Source organism: Pantherophis guttatus, chromosome 3 (assembly GCF_059756535.1).
Source record: "Pantherophis guttatus breed Tessera chromosome 3, ASM5975653v1, whole genome shotgun sequence".
Lineage (NCBI taxonomy): Eukaryota > Metazoa > Chordata > Lepidosauria > Squamata > Colubridae > Pantherophis > Pantherophis guttatus.
Genome location: NC_142065.1, coordinates 174,336,002 through 174,350,604, shown reverse-complemented (window position 1 = coordinate 174,350,604; position 14,603 = coordinate 174,336,002). Strand labels below are relative to the sequence as shown.

The following is a 14,603-nucleotide window of genomic DNA, read 5'->3' as shown; positions in this document are numbered from 1 at the left end:
TGATGTGGACTTTGAGTTCTAAGATATGGAATAGTAGCACCTCAGGACAGTGACGTATTAGGAAAGCTGGTCTAGTAAACACTATTAGCTTTTACTGAGGAACATAATTAGAAATCTTGATAAAAGTCTTGCAGAGTTCCAGACACAGCTGTAGGCAATGGACATTCCAAGCTATTTACATGCTATTTATTTATTAATGTGGATAAACTATGAAAGATAAATATAATTTATTATCAGTGGGGATTTTATGTTTACATTACTGTATGAAGAACAGTAAAATTGGGCCAATGTTTTTAAAGGGCTGTGCAGAGACCTGACAAGTTGTATTCTTGATGAAGCAATGTTTCTATTGCTGTTTTTGGCATAACTGCTCTTCAAATCAGATTAATGAATTTATATATACTGTGCACTGGTGCTCTCTTTATCCGGGACTGAGTACAAAGACATTCTCATTAAACTGCACCCTTGGTAACAAGAACTATCTGGTTTTCCTGCTGCAAAAGCAGAGGCTGAGAAGAGAGAAGTTTTCCATTCCATTTACCGGGAAGGGCGGGGATCAGGCAATATGAACTTTGGTAGATCTGATGCTATGCAAGCGAGCCACAGCACACATTTTAGAGATATGTGCTCCAGTATGTGCACAAAATTAAAAGCTGTTACACATACCCCGTGCCAAATTTCTGTGTGTTCCTTCAGCGGATTATTTCTTTTTAATTAGATGTGTGGAAAAATAGATGTCTTGGTGAAAGATCTAAGCTCTGCCATCAGATGTTGTTCAGTTTCAATAAACTAATTTTCACATTTCATTTTTCCTGCTTTTTTGTAATGCTGTACTCATTTGGGGGAAACCAGAGAATGCAAGATTTTTAATAATACAGTGCAATATGGAATGAATAAAAATATTATTTCCAATTACAGATTATCCTCAGTGTACAGTATATTTTTCCCATTTTGAATTTAAAATTTGTAATATTTAAACTTTTAAAAGCAATTCAAAATGTGTCAAGTCTGGAATATATATAGTTGCTAAGGTAAACAAGTTAAAACAAAATCAGCCAGTGAAGTGGCTATTTTAATTTAGAATATTTACCTAGGAATATCCCACTAAATTGAATGTACTGACTTTTCAATATATGGGTAGAAGATTTCCCCCTATGTCACAACAGAACTTATTTTGGGATAATTATATTTTGGACCACTGTTTTCAAATGGTCTTCTTGAGGATGAGTTTAAAGTTTCTGGTATTTTGTGAATCACTTTATTAGTAAATGTGAATGATTTTTTTTTTTTGAAAGAACCCTTAAGAAATATGTCACTGGCACTGCAAAATTAAAATATGAAGGGGTCTGACACACTTTAATGGCTAGGCTTTTACATACCACTGATCATGATGTATATCATGAAAAAAATATTATTGTTAATCACAGCTTGTTTTCAATAAGTTACAGGGGTAAACATTGTGACTGAATATCATGAACAACAGCAGTTTAGCACACAGGACAATAGTGGGAACTTTTGGGTGGCAAGTATAAATATTAAAAATTTGGCAAGGGGTAATGTGTTGACTTAAGGGCTACAATAGACTGGACCATAACACAAAATAGATGGGCAAAGTACTCGTGGATGTGGAACCAGGAATTTCTTTTTATTTTCTTTTGGTTTATGAGATTGCTTGCTTCAAATATATCATATTTGAAGGTCTATATAAAATAAAGTTCCAACCCGCATCTGGAGAGTGGTGAGCCCCTGCTCTCTTAGGATCTTCAATCAGAAATTAGACAGTCATCTGTTGTGAATGTTTGAATTCTGGATTTTCTGCATCCAGATGAGGGTTGAATTAAATAGTCTTCAAGATTACTTTAAAGTCTGAGATTTGCAATATCAGCTTTATGTTTGTATCAGGAAATAAATGTTTTGGATAGGTAGATTTGACAGATTTATCCACATAGCAATAGCAATAGCACTTAGACTTATATACCACTCCACAGTGTCTTACAGCCCTCTCTAAGTGGTTTACAGAGTCCCCAATAATCTGGGTCCCCATTTTACCCACTTCAGAAGGATGGAAGGCTGAGTCAATCTTGAGACAGTGAGATTTGAACTGCCAATCTGCTGGCAGTCAGCAGTCAGCAGAAATAGCCTGCGCCACCATGGCTTTTATGATAGATGTATCATGAAATATGGAGACATTGGAAGGATATGACTTCCCTGCTAAAATGGTTTAGACTAGGGATACTCTATATGTCTTGTTCTCAGAATGACCATTTTGATTGTTGCAACACAAAACAAAAGCTAGTTATTTTGAAAAGTGTTGTTTTCAACATCTGATTTTTCTGAGCACTGCAACTAGACAATTGTTTTATGGCTTGGCCTTTGAATTCATGGAATAAAGATAATGTTATAATATGTGTAAAGAGCAAGGTTGGTATAGTGGTTAAATACCAGGATACAAACCAGGAGATGGTGAGTTTTAGTCTTGCCTTAGGCATGAAGCCAGCTGGGTGACTTTGGACCAGTCATTCCTTTCAGTCCCAGGAAGAAACCAATGACAAACCATTTCTGAAAATCTTGCCAAGAAAACTTCAGGGACTTGCGACATCCATCATTTTACACTCTCCGTTAAAATAAGTCTTTGGACATTTATTCAGTCAGTAGGCAACATTATCAAAGGTTTTAAACTTAGGTTTTAAAAAAGCAAAATTATCTTACCAGGCAAAGGATCCTGGTCTGCAAAAAATGCTGGCAATTCAACACAGATGTCTTCATTGGGTTTAAACCAATAATCAAAATTTAACCACATCTCTTGTTTGGTATCTGTATGTTTCATATGCAACATGTCCATATGCCAGGACTCCTTTAGTTGAGCATGGTCACTGGATATCTGAATCTTGAAAAGTGATCCAACATTTGTCAATTCATCCTATATATTTGGGGAAATAAAATCAAAATAGCACAATTAAAGCTTTAATTTACCTATAGTTTTATTTTTGGTACCAATAATTTCAAGCTACTGCCTAGAATTTCCCTTAACTATATAAAAAAAAACTGTAGGGAAAAAAATGGCACTTCTTCAGACATTTGAAGTAGATATTAAACTCCTGAAAAAATATTTCATATTTGAGTCACATGGCTATTTTATGGACATTAACTATATAAATTTTATATATTTAATTTGATAAACATTAGAAAATTAGTATTCCTTCTATAAAATATTTTAAAGAAACTGTGGAAGATATTCATATATCTGATGTTAAAAATGTAAAGTTTACTTCAGCAAATACATATTCAAGAAGTAGAATACACATATAAGGTTTAGAACCATCAGCAGTAACTCTCTGGTTTGTATACACAATGGCTATGTTTATTTTAGTTTAATTAAGTGCAAATTACTTCATATAATTCTAAACTATAGTACATCTTGATTTTAATTTGTTTTAATTTATGGCGTCATTGATTTATGATCTGTCATTTATAGGCTTGAAAACATTAACATCAGCAAAGTGTTTGTTACGTTGGCTTTATGAAATGCCATCTAAATGCAGCAACATTTATGCAGCAATAAGAATTCAAGGAAACTATTCATACCCCTTGTACCTATATTTTATATCCATGCTATATATTTTTTTAAAAAATAAATGAATATCCATTTTTAGATAGTTGTCAGAATTGAAAAAAAATTGTGGGGTTCATTTCTCCTTCCTGCCACAGCATTCCTTTTCTAGCTTAACACTCATCAAAGATAGAGAATTAAAATAGGCTATTATTTTAATCTTACACAATGCCCCTGAAATTGTGTTGCTCTGAATTGGCTAGGCAAAACTATCTAATATTGTTCAGAGTGCTGCTTTCAACACTGCAATAGAAGAAAATTTACATGGATTCAAAGGAGAAGAAACCTGTACATCCAATAAAGCAATGACCAGAACTTTGACTTTATTCCACAGTATCCTGAGATATGAAAAACAAATGTGGCTTCATTGAAACTGTGTCACCATTATTTTTAATAACTCATCATTTCACTTGCCAACATTTTTGAGGTCATTGCCTAAAAAAGATTATTTCTCAGAGGAATTACCTCCAAAGAAATAGTTGCAGGATTTAATGTTAGTATATATAGAGCACTTTGAGTTTTTCAGACCATTATTTTTCTCCTTTATCGAGCCCCAGATGCAGAAGCAATACACCTATAACAACATTTATACATGACTTTTTTTTATCCATGACTGGTTTTTTGTTTCTCCTTAAAATAAAAGGCACATTACTTTGATTTGTGTTGTCTTTCCTAAAAGTTGCAGTGCCAACTTTTTGTGACCTTTATCTCCATAAACATTGAAAGTAAAATGCATTGGATCAGTTTCAGCATTTATGTCAGATCCAGTGATATTCATTATCCATAAACCAGGTATCTGCTGATTAATTGGAGAATATCTTGAAGAGGAGACCCTTCTTTTACCTTAATAGAAATTAAAGCAATAATAATATTATTATAACAGCTATTACTACATAATTCTTAAATTCCACTGATTTCAAAGAATTATTCAGGTTCCTAATTTGTTACCAAAAGGACTTAAACACAGAGCTTCATTTTGTCACAATTATAGAACAGTGATGAGTTCTTTTTGCTATAACCATGACAACAATTCATGGATAACACCTCATCAATATAAATAAACAGTTATCCTTTAAAGATTTAACATGCAATTCTCATTTTATTAATCTTAAATCTAAGATTTAGGACTCTTAATTGATGTCAGTTAGGTTTCAGCCTCTTTCCTAAAGATAATTTTTAAGGAATTCTTTAGTGTCCTAATTTATTGTTCTCCTCCAAGTAAGCCACGTTACACAAACTGTATCATCTGCAAACAGTATAATAATAATGACAGATGGCATAACAAATGGGTCCAATGAAATATACGTGCAATCAGGACCTAAATAGGAACATGGCGTATGTGATACTATTCTTTATAAAATTATGGCTACCAACATTGACTTAAGGGAGGAAAAGCTCATTTGACACAATGGGAAAATAAAATAGTATTCTTATCATAGCTCAGAATCTACCATCAAGGTTGCTATTATATAATTTTTTGGATTTCCAACTATTTAAAATCAATTGTTATTTTTGAGTCTTGGAAATAAACTATAGATATCAATATTTTATGCATATTTAGCCAAATCAGAAGGCAAAATATAATCAACTTGATTAGCGAATAAAAGCACCTACCTATGGTTTTAATCTCACAAACAGTATCACAGATTCCCATATTAGTATCTAGCCAGTTCCAACATGGAAACATCCATTCTTTGTCAGAATTCTCTGATTTCTTAATGGTTACCATTTTTAAGTATATTCCAGCACCATAGCCTTCTCCATCATGTCCTACAACTATCTTTTTTAAATGGCTCAAGGAGACTGCTTCTATTAAAAAGGAATCCACCTGTAAAAAATGAAATTGAGTTACATACAAAATGTAAACCTCATAAAAATACCGTGAATATAATTCTAAATATTGAATCTTCAATCACATCAAGGAATATTCAATGTTTAAACCCAGAGACCGTTGACAGAAATTTCATCTTAACAATTAATGTAAGGTGCAACTTTACTAATGTAAGGTGATTTTAGTATATTATTTTATTAAAAGACTTCTTTTATTAGTTTTATTGTTTTTATGTGGTGTTTTATATTCTGTAAGCCGCCTTGAGTCGCCATAGGTGGCAATATAAATGCAAATAGGTGGCAATATAAATTCCCTAAATAAATAAACTTCTCAAAGAGTTACTTATGCCAAATAGATCACGCCAACAAAATAAATTGGTAACACCTGAAAGATTGTAATTCTAGTACACATAGAAGAGCAAACCTATTTCATTACTAAAAGAGATGTGAATTGGAAAGGAAAGTATAAAATAAGGCAGAAATTGGGAAACGGTTATTCGGTGCAAAATGGAAAAAAATATGTATGGATAGAAAGACAAAACAATTTAGTAAAGAATATATGTGAATGTGAAAATATATTTTTGTGTGTATATAATAAGTGTGTGAAATACAGTTCAATCAATGTTGCATAGATTAATGAATTTCATGAATATATACTGGTGTGCCGGTTAATAATTTTAGAAATTGTAGCCTACTCATATTTGGAGGCATCAGGTTGGTAAGCCAGATTTATCTGACATCATCTAAGGCAAATCTAGAAGTTGCCTTTTCTGATGTAGTCAAACCCTTCTCCATGTAATAGCCTGCAAAAGTGATCCATCTGTTATGATGGTTCCTAAACAGTCTGTTCTTATTAGCAGACAAATAGAAGCTGAGCATAGGACATATAAAATACTGCAGTTTCACATGGATAGTATTTTGCCAGAGTATCAAAAAGATACTGAGCAAGAGGAACTTTGGGAAGGAGTTGATAGATGTGTGCAACTGAAGAATTGAAGAAGTGTCTATGGAATATTAGTTAGCGTAACATGTTGATTAAAACAAGCAACAAACAAAGCACAATGAGCTGCTATGGAAATTCTTATGAAAGAATTATTGTTAGTTCTAAGAGACCCTAGGGCAAGCCTCTTGAAGCAACTTAAGGAACTTTGAGCAGAGAGTTGAAAGTTCAGGAAGGAAGATGAGGAAGGTTGGGGGATGAAACTAAATAATACAGACAATTTTCACAGAAAGTTGAAGAAAAGAGAGTGAGAAATCATCTGCCAGCCAGAGCAAGAGACTGACAGTTTAGGAGAGAATATGCCAGTCAGCATAACTATTCCTTTCCAATCTCTAAGTAGGAAGAAAAGGATAGCACTGAACTGGCAACATTTGAATTTAGTTGACATGCTAGTCCACACACATAACAAGGCAAGACTGCCGAAAAAGAAAAAGAAAAAACCTTTACATGTAGTAAAGAGTAATAGTAAAGACTGCTTTATTTTACAATGTTTTTTCATAGGAAAATTACTCAAGTTTTTGAATCATTTTAAGTCTGTCATTTCTCCTGCTGCCTCTCGAGGGAAGGGAGGCTGGAAGAGAGAAAACAGAGGACAGAAAATGGCTACCCAGTTGTAAGTAACCTTTGCAAAGGAATGCTACTTAGAACTGAAAGTAAAGATTTCTTTTGCTTTGCTGGGTTAATAACACAGGAAAACTAATCTGAAGAACTGTTTTGACTTCTATATGTTAGATCCATTCATTAAACTCGTCAAAGCCCGTGACAAACTCCCCACTCATTATTAGCTTTGCTTGGTTGGTGCTGTATTCAACATGGCTAGCACGAAGTTGCTTGCTTCCCTTTCCTTTGCCCTGTTATTTCATGATATCTTCTCCTTTGAAAATGATGCTTGATGACTATGTAATACCCCTGCTGTGCAAAGCCCTGCCTATAATAGGAAGAAAGGAATGTTTGCTCTTCCACGTAACAAATTACAAAGTAACTACATGAAAATAAGAGGCTAATACTTTATTCAAATATTTGTTATTATATTTTGATTATTATTGACTCATATTTAAATAATATTGGTATTTTCTCCTTTACCTTGTTCCTTTGAAATTTTTCTCCTTTAATAAGGGAATCTTGAAGTTTCCGTATACCTGTATCTCCTCGTTCACCATAAACTGTTATATAAATGTTTGCAAAGGTTTCTGATCCCCAGAGATCTCCAGTGTGTACAGAGACTATATATTTATATACTGCAAAAAAAAGCAATATTAGATGAACAGTGCTCATTGCAGTTTTAATCTATATACACAAACATAAAAACATATCTATTTCAATGTGCTAACAAAATATGCTTTGTTCAACTAAAACAAAAAGAAACCACCAAAAGAAAACAGGAATCTTTAATTCAAATACAGTATATAATTCAAATAAAATTGTGAGTGTCGCAGACAGCCAAATATTGCCATCAAAATAAGAGGGCTTACTTTAATTACATATAGTAATACATTTGAAATGAAGAATTAATGATGAGAAAATTATTGTACTACCGTATTTTCCGGCGTATAAGACGACTTTTTAACATATGAAAATCTTCTCAAAAGTCAGGGGTCGTCTTATACGCTGGGTGTCGTTCTCCTGTAACCAGGCAGACCAGCCCGAAAGACTCTGACGAGCCTTAAATGGCTCTGATGATCCAAGCCCTGACGATCTGCTAATCAGGCAGCTCAGTTGGGATCGCCAGAGCCATGGAGAAGGGAAAAACTTTTCTCCTTTCACATGGCTCTGACGATCCAAGCTCTGACGATCTGCTAATCAGGCAACTCAGCTAGGATCGCCACAGCCATGGAGAAGAAAAAAAGTTTTCCCCCTCCAGCTTGCTTGCCTTGCCTTGCTTCGCTTGCCTGAATCCATTCCATCAGCAAGCAACTCCCTGCCTGCAATCAAGCAGGCAGGGAGTTGTGCACTTCAACTCCCAGAATTCCTCAGCCAGCAAAACAAAGCTGGCTGAGGAATTCTGGGAGTTGAAGTCTACAAGTCTTAAAGTTGCCAAGGTTGGAGACCCCTGTTCTATTGGGTAAGTTTTTTTCCCCTTTGGGATCTTTTAAAAAAAAATAGTTAATTGGGGGTTTTTTTAGTTGTTCTTTTTTAGACCTAACCATTTAAAGTTTAGGAAGTTTTAAATTTAGCTTTCATATAAAAATAAAAATAAAATAAAATAAAATAATATTTGTACAGCTTTCTGAGATTTAGTATGTTTTTGTAGTGTTTCACTCTAACTACACAAACACACAAAATCTCACAAAGCTGTATATGGAATTTTGTGTGTGTAAAGTGTGAAAGTTGGGTTTGGGGGCTTTTTTGTGGCTGTGTGAGGTTCCTGCTTGTTTTTGGGTCTAAAACAGTTGCTTTTACATTGTGGGTGAGCGAGTTGTGTTGTGTTGTGTTGTGTTGTGTGTGTGTAAAGTGTGAAAGTTGTTTTTTTTTTGGGGCTTTTTGTGGCTGTGTGAGGTTCCTGCTTGTTTGCAGGGGCCATTTTGGGTCTAGTACAGCTGCTTTTACATTGTGGGTGAGCCAGTTGATGTTTTTTAATTTTTATTTGGTGTGCGTTGGAAGAGGGGTAGTCTTATACGGTGAGTATAGCCCAAACCCTATATTTTAACAGGAAATTTCAGGGGTTGTCTTATACGCCCAGTTGTCTTATACGTCAGAAAATACGGTATATAAAATTGCTTCTCTCCAACAAATGGGTTAGGCAATCTGAAGTTAAGCAAATAATCCTACAATCACATTTTCCTCCATCCAAAATATTAGCGGTTCTATCTTTTTTGTGGCTTAAAGTTTCCTAGGTGTTGGTATCTTTGAGACTGAATGATTGATGAAACCCTGATTACGGTTTCTCTGTGATGTATCCCATATTGTACAGAGAAACTTTTCTGTTCTTCTCTAACCTACACCAAAAGGTTTAGGTATTACTACCCTGTCCCTGGATATGTGTGGTACTGAGCTTTCCTGATTGTTGATCCATTTTAGATGTCCCAACATCTGGACTTTCAAAAGGCAACTGGACTTTCTTGGTTTTTTTCCTTGAAAATGTTTCACTTCTCATCAAGAAACTTCTTCAGTTCTGACTGAATGATGGGGAATTGAAGTATTTATATTCTTTGCAATCATCTGGACATTAGCACTCTGAACGTCAATCGTTAGCTCTCTGAAAGTCATTGAAGCTCTTGGGGATTTATTTGTACCTCCAGGGTCACCTGAATCAGAGTACAAATGAGCTTGGAGACTTCTTGAGACTGTGACAGGACAGGAGATAGGTGGTATTATGTTGTAGACAGGAAATATCTCTCCCCCTCTGTTGAGAGAGGGCTGTTCAGAATAACAGAACAGGAGCTTGGAGGGCTTCTAGTCCAACCTTCTGCTCAAGCAGGAATCCTATGCCATTTCAGACAAATGGTTATCCAATTTCTTCTTTAAAACCTCCAATGTTGGAACACCCACAGCTTCTGGAAGCAAGTCATTCCATTGATTAATTGTTCTAACTACCTTTTCTGTCCAGAAGGGCCATAGATTCCAGATAGCCATATTCTGGACAGAGTTTGGTGTGAAAGAGGGGTCAAAGAGGCCATCTATATTAAAGCTGAACAGCCTCTCTCAGCAGAAGGGGAGGAATACAATACATTCCGTCGCCTGTTTACAACACAGTCCTTTCAGCAGTACCAAGAAGGTGCCATACCCTTTTGCACTCTGATTCAGGTAACCTTAAGTGGCCTCAACAACTGTCAGACTGCTAACAGACCAGATGACTGCAAATAATATAAGACCTTCCATTCCTCACCATTCAGTCAGAACTGAAGAAGCTTCTTGGATGAAATGCGAAATGTTTTCAAAGGGGGGAAAAAAAAGTCCAGTTGTCTTTTGAAAAGCATCTTTGGGACAACCATGACCTGGATGATTGAGAATCTCAATAGATATCCAGGTCAGATTTTTTAAATAGTTCTCCATTTTAAGTCCACTATTTGCAGTAGCTATCAGGAAATAATGATAACTTCAAAAGTGCAAGTTGATTGTCCTGTCCATAGTATCTGATGAAATGTGACAAGAAAGCAGCTCATGCAGATCTTATTTATTCATCTCCTGAGTATGATGAGTTAGAAAAAACCCTGGAACAGATTTGTGAGGAGAATAAGAGAACCAACCCTTTGTATTATCTTAGCAAAACATTTTATGCTAATGGAATCATACTATAATATTGTCTATCAGAAAGATAGACAATTTGAGGATTGTATTTTGGAGCTCATAAATACCTTCATAATATGTTATCTGCAATGAAGAAAAGGCATGTGTGTCTTAAAAAAAATACTCAAAATACTTCACAAAATGTTCAGTCTCAAAGCCTGGCAATAAATTCAACATAATTAGCAACTACCACCTGCTGCCCATGTTTCTCTGTAGTTCTCACTATTGAGGACATGGAAACACTACAAAAAAAGCTATTCATAGTCCAGAACCAATCCAATGGCTTCACAACAGCACAGTGGTGCCAATATTATATTGGTTTATCATTGCTATAATCATTTGTTGTCCTATTAGCAAGATAGTCAACAAAAATCATCCCTGGTAGTTAAAAGAAAAGATTGGAATGACCATGACCACCATAATGCATTTACCATGCACATGTTCACACATATATATTTAAAGCTTTTGTGCAACAAACTTGTAATGTCACCTACTCCATTTTATTTTAATTTTTATGGAAAATTCAAAAAAAGTGAAAAAAAATTAAATTCCACTGTGGTTCCATTAATCCGAGCAAGGACATTGTTCATATATTGCCTCTGCATTAGAGTTTGTATATGACATCAATATAAGTAGATATGGCAGCTATTATTTGCCAGGTATTTTGTTTAGCTCTGTTGTATGCCGCCCAGAGTCACAAATGGAGTAGCAAGAAAGAAGGAGAGGATTTTAGTGATTGGAAGTTATTTGTTGTTGTTGCTCCTTGCTGAAAACTGATAATAATGTTCATAGATTAGGACAGCTGATACAATGTATACTATGATTTCATTTTATTCATTCATTTCACTAAATGCATTGACTTATTTTCCTTTACACACCTAGACATGTACAAACATACACATGTGTTTGTAAAATAAAATAAATAAGTCAATGCATTTAGTAAACTAATAAATCATTTATGAAGGATGGTGAAAAATAAATCAGTATTTTAAACTCTGGGAATCAATCCAACCAATTATATCAACAATTGAAATACAATATCAAAAGAATTCAATCAAGAATTTAAAAGTAATCAGAAAATAAACTAGAGGCTAAATTAGTTCATGGTATTCCTACTTCTTCTCCCTCTTTTACCTGACAAAGTTTTATGGTTTTCATTCACTACAGGAAATTCCTTCACCATATCTTTGCATTCTTGGCTAAGGGAGAACCAGCAGTTGCAGTCAAAGTTCACCTCTTGACTAGCATGTAGCTCTTCCATTTGCAAAGACTTCAAATGCCAACCCTCAAAGTCTACCAAATCATCACAGTTGAGCCGAATCTTATACACATCTCCAACATCTCTAGACTCAATCTGCAATTAAGGGAAATGGAAGAACAAAGTATCAACAGGAAAAAAAAACAAAAAAAACAAAACAAAACAAAAACAACATGATGAAATGCAGGACATTTTGCTCTCAAGAAGCAGAAAAGCATATTGCGGACAATCCATCTCCCATCACTTTGGATATATAGCATTCTCACTAAATTAAATTTATCATTTACTTTACAAATACTGAAGACTTCCTAGTTACAAATACAATTATTTATTGCATCTATATCCTGCAATTTTTCCAGGAGTTCAAGATGACATGTATAATACTCTTTCAAAATAAGGAGGGGATATTTGGCTGACAGACCACAGACAAAAGATATATTTTCCCTCAGAATCTCATTTTTCTGCAGATATCTTAATATTGATTCATTCCATTTCTTTTAGTACCTTTAGAAGTTGTTTTTAAATGTTTGTGCTACCTTTAGAAGCTGTTTTTAAATGTTTGTGCTAAAATATCTGTATTTTTACTACATTTCCCCACATTTTTACAAGCAATTTTCTCTAAGATGTTTTATATTGATTTTTTTCCTAATTTATTTCTTTCTGTGTGTGTAAATTGTATTGCAAAATTTGGAAGGTTATCTATTTTGAAGATATGAGATATTAAATTTGTACATTGGCTTAAATATAAAATTAGAATATTAAACTTAGATTGCACTAAAATGTCAATCAAATTAATCGCTTATCCATCCCTACATATTGCATGAATAGGAATAACCCTATTTAGTGAAACAAGGTTTAGGTTACTCAAAACAGTTGTGTTTTTTTTTTTAAATGTTCAACTTAACCAAGTTTATATCTTTAAAATTATATTACCTTTTTATTATAGCAGATATAGGTACTTATGTGTTATTGATGTTTAGATGCTAGATCAAAAGGCTCTGTTGTGACCTGTTGTGACCTTGTTACTTCAATCATGAATGTCACTTTGTGGTTGCTGCTATCTTGAATTGTTAAAATGCCAAGAAAATCAATGCAATGCCTTTTACATTTCATTTTCTCCCTGGATTTTTCAATTTACATAGGCAGACAAAGAACTGATAGAGAATAATGCAAAAATTAGATGTGGACAGAAAAAGGAAAAATACACTTCCTAATTACTTTCCTATCCTTGTCAATAGCATGGACTAATACAGGAAAAAAATCCAATTTCCTTGCTGCTTTATCATCTCAAAAGCAGGGGTGGGTTTCAAAGCCCGTCATTACCAGTTCGCTCATGGGTGCTTGCGCTTGTGCGCAATGCTTCTGCGCATGCACAGGAACTTCTGTGGCTCTGCCCATGTCCAGGCAGGTGGGCAGAGCCTCCTACCGCCGCCGCTACCGATTCATCCAATACGGGGGGAACTGGTAGCAACCGACCACTGCTCAAAAGAGACCCACACTTTCCTATTTTTTTAAACCTATGTAATGGATTCATACAATGTGCCTTTGATTTTTTGTAACTGTCCTGATTACAAAGATAATTTATCTGGTGGAGACTATCTCATAAAATAGCTTATGGTCTGCATACTTATAGTTTTCAACTGTTCACTTAAAATGATTGAGGAAAAAAAATCTTACAGGAGGAAGATCCACAAGTTCACAACCAAATATAAGAACCTCCTCAAAAAAATCAATGCAGGATTAATACAAAATCAAACTAGCTATTTAGTGTAATAATCCAACACTAACATTCTACACTTCTCCTTAAACACATCCAACAATAGAAAACCCACTACTTGTCTTGAGAATTGGTTCAATTGTCAAGTTTCTCTTACAGATTATGGATTTTTTTCTGTCAGAGTCTATCATTTTGTTCATTTTTTTAATATGTAAAATTAATATAGCCACTCTGTATTCCAGACTAAGAAGATGTCCTTCCGTTTGATATTCTTTCAGGTATTTAAAAGTGTTAACATATTATCAGTTGTCTTTCTTTAATGCTACACTTTAAATAGCTTGTTAAACAGAATGTCAGAAATACGTTTTCAAATACTTTGTTGAAACCAAAGTATATGTCTGTAGTACCCCCAGTCTTTCAAAAAAAATTACCTAATCAAAAACATAAATATATTTAGCCAGACAAGATTTGTTGTTGACAAAAGCATCCTGAATTCTGGTAATTATAGTTTTCAAGATGCTCACAGGTCTACTTCTTTATGGCCTGCTCTAGAAACTTCATATGTTGATGTTAGATAGACCAGTCTTTATTTCTTTCTATACTCTTTTTTAGCTTTAATGAATATAGGTTCTCTTATAGTTGTTTGGCACTTAGTTGTTTTCCAAGTTTTTTTTCCCAAAAGAAATTTATTTATTTATTTATTTCCCATCTTTATTATTTTTACAAACATCTCAAAGTGACAAACATATCCAACACACCTTCCTCCACCTATTTTCCCCACAACAACCCTGTCAGGTGCCTTGGGCTGAAAGAGAAAATGACTGTCATCCGAAGTCATCCAGCTGGCTTTCATGACTAAGGCAGGACTTGAACTCCCAATTTTTAGCCTGTGTCTTAACCATTAGATCAAACTTGCAGTCAAACCATCAGAAAATCCCTTCAGCATAATAGGATATAATTT

At 34.4% G+C, this 14,603-nt stretch overlaps 1 protein-coding gene across 2 annotated transcripts in view; it reads right to left on the bottom strand.

The window, feature by feature from the left end:
• The window catches only part of LOC117672798 (lipoxygenase homology domain-containing protein 1), a 211,799-nt gene that overhangs the window by 57,809 nt on the left and 139,387 nt on the right, over positions 1–14,603 (bottom strand). For both annotated transcript variants that reach the window (XM_034429781.3, XM_034429782.3), the window contains exons 33-37: positions 11,802–12,021; positions 7,524–7,678; positions 5,225–5,438; positions 4,263–4,453; positions 2,710–2,920 (exon numbers count right to left, since the gene is read on the bottom strand). In XM_034429781.3, coding sequence (XP_034285672.2) covers positions 2,710–2,920; positions 4,263–4,453; positions 5,225–5,438; positions 7,524–7,678; positions 11,802–12,021 — 991 coding nt within the window. The remainder of the gene's footprint in view (positions 1–2,709; positions 2,921–4,262; positions 4,454–5,224; positions 5,439–7,523; positions 7,679–11,801; positions 12,022–14,603) is intronic.